A 6,000-nucleotide genomic window follows, 5' to 3' on the forward strand; every position below is an offset into this window, starting at 1 on the left:
ACCCTTTCGCACCTTCATATATTGCTGAGCTCGAGGTTTGCTTATTTTGTATCTAGAATTTGAGTATGAAATTGCTGAGCCCCTTCATTTCTAGATAGATTGAAACATTTGTTGATTTAAAAATTGATTGGCAATAAAATGATTTCTTTCACTTCTGAATTCCAAACAATTCGATTGGGGGTCAGCACACAAAGATTGAACCCCTTTGATTTTTTATTTTTTTTTAAAACCATAAAATATACTTATAATTTAATTCTCTATTTTGATCAAAGAGCATTTCTGCTTATATTTCGACTTTCTATATAAAAAATCTACTCTCCTTTCTATATTATAAAAAATGAGTATATAGGATAAATAAATATTAGTTAAAATGAGATACAGAGATTAAGTTACAATAAGATGGTCAACAGAACGGAAATGAGGATGCCCCTGTTTCCAATTATTGAGAAGGTATCTATTATAACGAGTCTAAGAATGAGCGAAAACAATGGCTAATCTCAATACTTTCTTTAAAGGTAATGAGTCATTTACTTGGCAAGTTTAAATGCTTTCCAAATTCCCTCCACTACTGTAATTGCGAATCAACATAAACCTTGACATATCCAGAACTAGCATATTAATTATAACCAACTTTCAAATCCAAAAAGGGAGGTGATGAAGTACATCTTCCATTCATTTTTACATCTTAAAACAAAAATTTCCCCACCAACACACTACATGGTGATATCTAGTTTGGAATTTTCAACATCATCCCAGAAAAACAAAACTATTCACATTACAAAAGACCAGTCTCCATGACCAAGTAAAGAATTAATTTAATGCATGCACTTGGCGCACAAATGACTAGTAGTACTTGAGAGAGTTCCACAATTGTAACAGAATGAATGTCCACACCTGTAGTGTTTTATCAAGGAGACCAATCAGATAAATTACTGAAGCTATCAACAATTATCGTTGAGATGGAAACTGATTGACATTCAGCTGAGTTATTTTAGATTAAGATAGGTTCATGCCATATCGATTAAAGAAAATATTACATAAACAATAAAGTGTATCAAAGTTTCATTGAAATTGAACCATAATAGAAGAAAATGTCTCAGAAGTAAATTAGATGCAATATGTAACATAGAATTATGTAAAGAATCACCAGGAAAAGACAAATGCACCTACGTTACTGCCTTTATCAACTAGAATAGTGAAGGCTGTGATTAAAAATGGGCTTTGTCTATTCCTAAGGGCTAAGGCTTTATTTCTTTCTCACAGATACTGACGCAACATTCTTAATCATGAAGGCAAAGGCATCAGGCAGAGGATTCTCCTGAGCAATAACAGCCAACAGATTGTATTAAATTTGTATAAGTTATATTAAAAAATAATGCATAGAACCAAGAAATTGCCAACCCTGATAAAATTGAAGATAATTTAAAACAATGTGGATATAAAAATATAAAATATATTCTTAAATATATAACTATTTATAATAGCACCATGAACCAAGTAAAATCCACTAAGGTACTAAAACCATGAGATAGTATAAAAGTAATGGAAAATAAAGCAGACCTGCACTTCATATTATTGCAACCATCTTTCTTCGAAACATAGTACCTACAGTGAGGACACCTCTTCCATTTCTTCTTCTCTGCAAGCTTAATCAACATCATATCTTCACTGCTGCTCTCATTCTTATTCAACTTCTTAAACTCAGCACAACTAATCCCTGCATGCCAAGGAACCTTACATTGGGCACAAAACAATCTATAACAATGCGGGCACTCTGATTCCATTATAACTTCTCCATCAGTAATCATAAGCGCCGAACAACTTTTGAATGGACAATAAAACTTTTGAGCCCCAGGAATAACATCCTCACACAAAGCTTTGTTCCACCTATCAAACACATCTTGAGGGAGTATCTTGTGACAGTACTCAGGCTCTAATGAACCTTTACAGTCTGCTAAAGGGCAACGAATATATATAATGTTTTCCTGCAACTTTGAGGCCACATACTTAGACATGCATCTGGTACAATATGCATGAGAGCAGCCCTGGATGCTAAATGAATCATTTGCAGTCTTGTGTTCAACACAGATTTCACATACAAAAGAAGGGCCATCATTTTTGGAGTTTGAGGACTGATGTCTTTCAGTCTTGCAAGAACTTGAAACGGACGTTCTTCTTTTAACTAAATGATTGTCACATAACTTTTTGGAACTCGTATCTGGAACCTGCAAATAACATACTAAATGTGTGAGCACTAAGACTATAACTGCGTTTGAAACAACCTTGAGCGGCATTATCTTTTAGCTATCATAAGACTTCAAAAGGTATGGTACTTCAAACGGCAGAGTACTTCCACCAACTTGCAAGTGATCTGTGGATGCATGTCCCAAGTCCAAATTTCCTCTAGCATTTAAGTTCAGAATGTAGTACAAAACTTTAATACTCATTACATACCAGAACCTAATGTGTATTAACTGACCTTAACATCCGTCTCTGTTGCATTTTCCTGCTCTTGTGACTTGCTGCTACTACATTAATTAGCATTGGGAAAATCATTATAACGTTTATGTAAACCGATAATAACACCAAGGAATCAAATGTAAGATTACTTACGAAATTCTTGTGGTAAGTTTTGGGGTGCTACTACTAGTAGATCTTTTCTTAATGGGTGGATCATGACTATCATGAACAATAGGCCTCTTACCCTTATTCTTCAAAGTCGACATGTAATTCTGCGTGAAATAAACAGTAGTAATAGTGTTAGATGGAATCTGTACGAGTAAATCAATAAATTTAATAAAATAAAATAAAATAAAAACTAACTTTCACAGCTTTGAGCTGATTTCTTTTTGTATAAACCTATATGTACATTGTTAATATTAAAATCATTATAAAGGAAATCAAAACATTAAAGAAACACAATCCTGTATTAGGAAACAGTTTGATGTCTGTCAGAGTTTAATAAAATTTCCTTAATTATTTATCCCGCATTTTATCAAATATAAACCCTAAGAAAATATCCAACAAGATTTGTATTGCTTTTCCGGTTTCTCACCTATTTCAAACAACAGGTTAAGGTCCAGAATCAAAATGTCAGGTTAAGGTCCAGAATCAAAATGTAACAGTTTGATAAAGGATAATCGGATAATGTAAAGAAAAAAGATTTCTAAGATCGTTACAATGGAGTAAATCTCTACATTATACACCCATCATTTACATATTCTTCAATTTCCTATCTCACATCAATCAACAACAAACAAAAATGTTAAGAACACAAAAGTAAGCAGCCAAAAAAAGCCTAATAAAATAATGCCGATGTGCCACAATATTTGTGAAAAAAAAAATTTTAATTTTTTAAATATAATAAACAAATAAAGGGTGTATACTATAAAGGGTTCTATGAGAGTTTGAATACTGTAACGTGTGATTTCTCAAAACTAAAATATAAACATAGACATTGACTCAAGCTCCACTTTTCAGCAACTATTATATTTAGCTTAGACTAGTTTTCACAAAACCGTAACTTCCTTTGGGTACAATAACACAAAAAAATAAATAAATAAAATTAAAAAATGAATTAAATCGACCAAATTAGAGCAAATTCTCTGAGACCCATGTGTAAAATCAAGAATGAAGTTCTGAATCCGAATCTAGGCACAAATTTAGGGCCAGAAAAATAAAAATCAACTACCATAGATTGAAATAATGTATGCGGAACAGTGAAACTATAAAAGAAGAAGAGATAACTCACCAAGAATAAGATTAGAAGGCGAACAGTCTGCTGAAAAAATAATAATAATTAGGTTTATTAAGAGAAGAGAAAGGTTTCAAACTTCAGTTTTGTTCCGCAGAGCAGTTTACATTAGCAACCACTGGGACTGATGCCAAAATTCCCAAGGATGACCCTTGAACGAGACGTGTCCAGTAAGTTATCAGTATATCATGGTCCTATAGGCTATAAGGCTATATAATATTAGATAAATTAATAACCTTCGTTACATAATAATTTTTTACGGTGCTAACTAATAATTTCAATAAGTTAATAAATAATACTTTTTTTAAAAACTTAATATAATTAGAGGTGGAAATTTTGGGCTGGGTTAGACAGGTCAACCCTAATCCAACTCGAAAAAATACAGATTAAACCCAGACTGCCATCTTGGCGGTCCAGGTTGACCCTAACCCGGCAACAACCCCCAGACTGGCCGGGTTGCACAATGGCAACCCGCAACCCGACGGGTTACTGTTTTATCTCTTTTGCAAAAGACCCAGCAACCCGCTGGGTTGGCTATGTGCAACTTGGCGGGTTGTACGCTAGGCCGAAAAAAAATTATTTTATTTTTCAAATTACCCTTGAAATATAGCCGTTTTATAGCTGTTGGAGGGGTGTTTTTCGTCATTTTTCTTTCCCATTTTTTCCTATAAATTAGCTCTAAACTCTCACATTTTTCTCACAACTCAAATTCTCTCATTCTCTCATATTCTCTAATCTCTAATCTCTCAAGTCTCAATTATTCATTTATTAGTTTTTGCAATTTGCTCATATTTTAATTTTTATTTAGTTTTTGTAATTTTTAATTCATATTTCCAATTTTCCAAATTCCAATTTCCATACTCCAATTCTTTTTCTTTAATTTTTATTTCTTCTACATCAATATTTTTTTTAAACTACAATGGATAGATATTTCTCTCCCATCAATTACAATGATGACGAGGCAATAATTATTGTAATTTTTCACTTTATTTTTTAATAAATAAATAAATTTAATTATTCTTATATTACAATTTTAATGTATTAAAATTGAATTAATATTTGGAATGTTAACAAAAAAAAATTAATTTAATTTAATTATTGATATTTGAAAAGAAATTAACAATCAACTAAAAACAATTACATTTATAAATTGTTAATTATTCATTTGAAAAGTTAATTAAACATTTAAACTTAAATAAAATAAAACAAAACAAAATTTTAAAAAAAAAGTCAAAATACGGGTTAACCCGGCCCAACCCGAGCCTAACCCGACGGGTTAGGGTTGGCGGTCCGGGTTGGGCCAGCCAATTCTCTAATGTTGGCGGGCCTAACCCGGCCCGCCAATGTCGCCGGGCGGGTCAAGACTGACCCGCCATTTGCAGCAACCCGCCGTGGGCCGGGTCGGGCCAGGTGGGTTGCTTTTCCACCTTTAAACATAACTATGTATTCTCATTTATATTATAAATAAATAATTTACTAATTGATTATGATATTTTAACTCTATTGTTTTTTGTTTCCTCTTAAAATTTAAATTTTATTGGATCTTATCTCTAAATTTTCTCATTGCATCTAACATAAGTATAATAAATTTATTATATATAATGAATATTATTTAATTAAATACACAAATAAAATAAATTTAAATTAATGTTTTAATGCATATTTATTGAATTAATTCATATTCAATTGATTAGATTAATAAAATATAATTAATTTTTAGTTGATTAAATATATCGTAAATACATTCTATAAATTATTAATTTATCGATTAATTAATACCTCTTTTAATTAATAGAATTTATATGATCCCAATGTTATTAATTTATATATATATAGTTCCCTGATCAGTGCATATTAATATAAATTCAGGTAAGACCATACATATTGATCATTGAATTCATTATATTGAACTAAAATGATATTTTGTAACTCAAATCTAATGGTGTATATACATTATTCTAATAAATTTATGAGAACGTCCTAACTAGAAAATTATTATTATTATTATTCATAAAAATATTTTAATTTATTTAATTTTCTATTTTCCTTTTATACTTTTGCAAAATAATATTAGGCTGCATTAAAAGAGGGTATGTGATAAAGAAGGTCGATTTGTCGGCAGTAAATGGAGATAATTACCTTAGCTCTATGTTGAGTCAAATTAAATTAAAATGAATATAATTATTTCCTTTAAGGTCATTTATTTGAATATATTATTTCTTTTCGTTTAATCAATTGTTATTTAT

The 6,000-nt window shown here is 30.9% G+C and overlaps 1 protein-coding gene across 2 annotated transcripts; it reads right to left on the minus strand.

Annotated features, from left to right (window-relative positions):
- Positions 1-545: 545 nt before the first annotated feature.
- Positions 546-3,930, minus strand: LOC116125914 (probable E3 ubiquitin-protein ligase RNF217). Of its 2 annotated transcripts, none has more exons than XM_031411629.1 (5): positions 3,752-3,930; positions 2,614-2,732; positions 2,480-2,525; positions 1,561-2,225; positions 546-894 (listed from the first exon to the last, which is right to left on the minus strand). In XM_031411629.1, the coding sequence occupies exons 2-5, from the start codon at positions 2,724-2,726 to the stop codon at positions 816-818; spliced, it is 903 nt and encodes a 300-aa protein (XP_031267489.1). In that variant the 5' UTR covers positions 2,727-2,732; positions 3,752-3,930; the 3' UTR covers positions 546-815. The 2 variants fall into 2 exon arrangements, with proteins under 2 accessions (XP_031267489.1, XP_031267488.1); XM_031411628.1 differs by having other exon boundaries at positions 548-894; positions 2,480-2,528.
- Positions 3,931-6,000: the final 2,070 nt, after the last annotated feature.

The sequence above is a fragment of the Pistacia vera genome, unplaced genomic scaffold, assembly GCF_008641045.1.
Source record: "Pistacia vera cultivar Batoury unplaced genomic scaffold, PisVer_v2 Contig173, whole genome shotgun sequence".
Classification (NCBI taxonomy): Eukaryota; Viridiplantae; Streptophyta; class Magnoliopsida; order Sapindales; family Anacardiaceae; genus Pistacia; species Pistacia vera.

Bases quoted from the DNA above. Each gene is read 5' to 3' on its own strand.
- LOC116125914 (XM_031411628.1), bottom strand. From the start codon at position 2,726: ATGTCGACTTTGAAGAATAAGGGTAAGAGGCCTATTGTTCATGATAGT. The intron at 2,529-2,613 runs GTAAGTAATCTT...TAATTAATGTAG, and splicing joins AAACTTACCACAAGAATTTC to TAGCAGCAAGTCACAAGAGC. The intron at 895-1,560 runs GTCTGCTTTATT...AAAACACTACAG, and splicing joins TGCAATAATATGAAGTGCAG to GTGTGGACATTCATTCTGTT.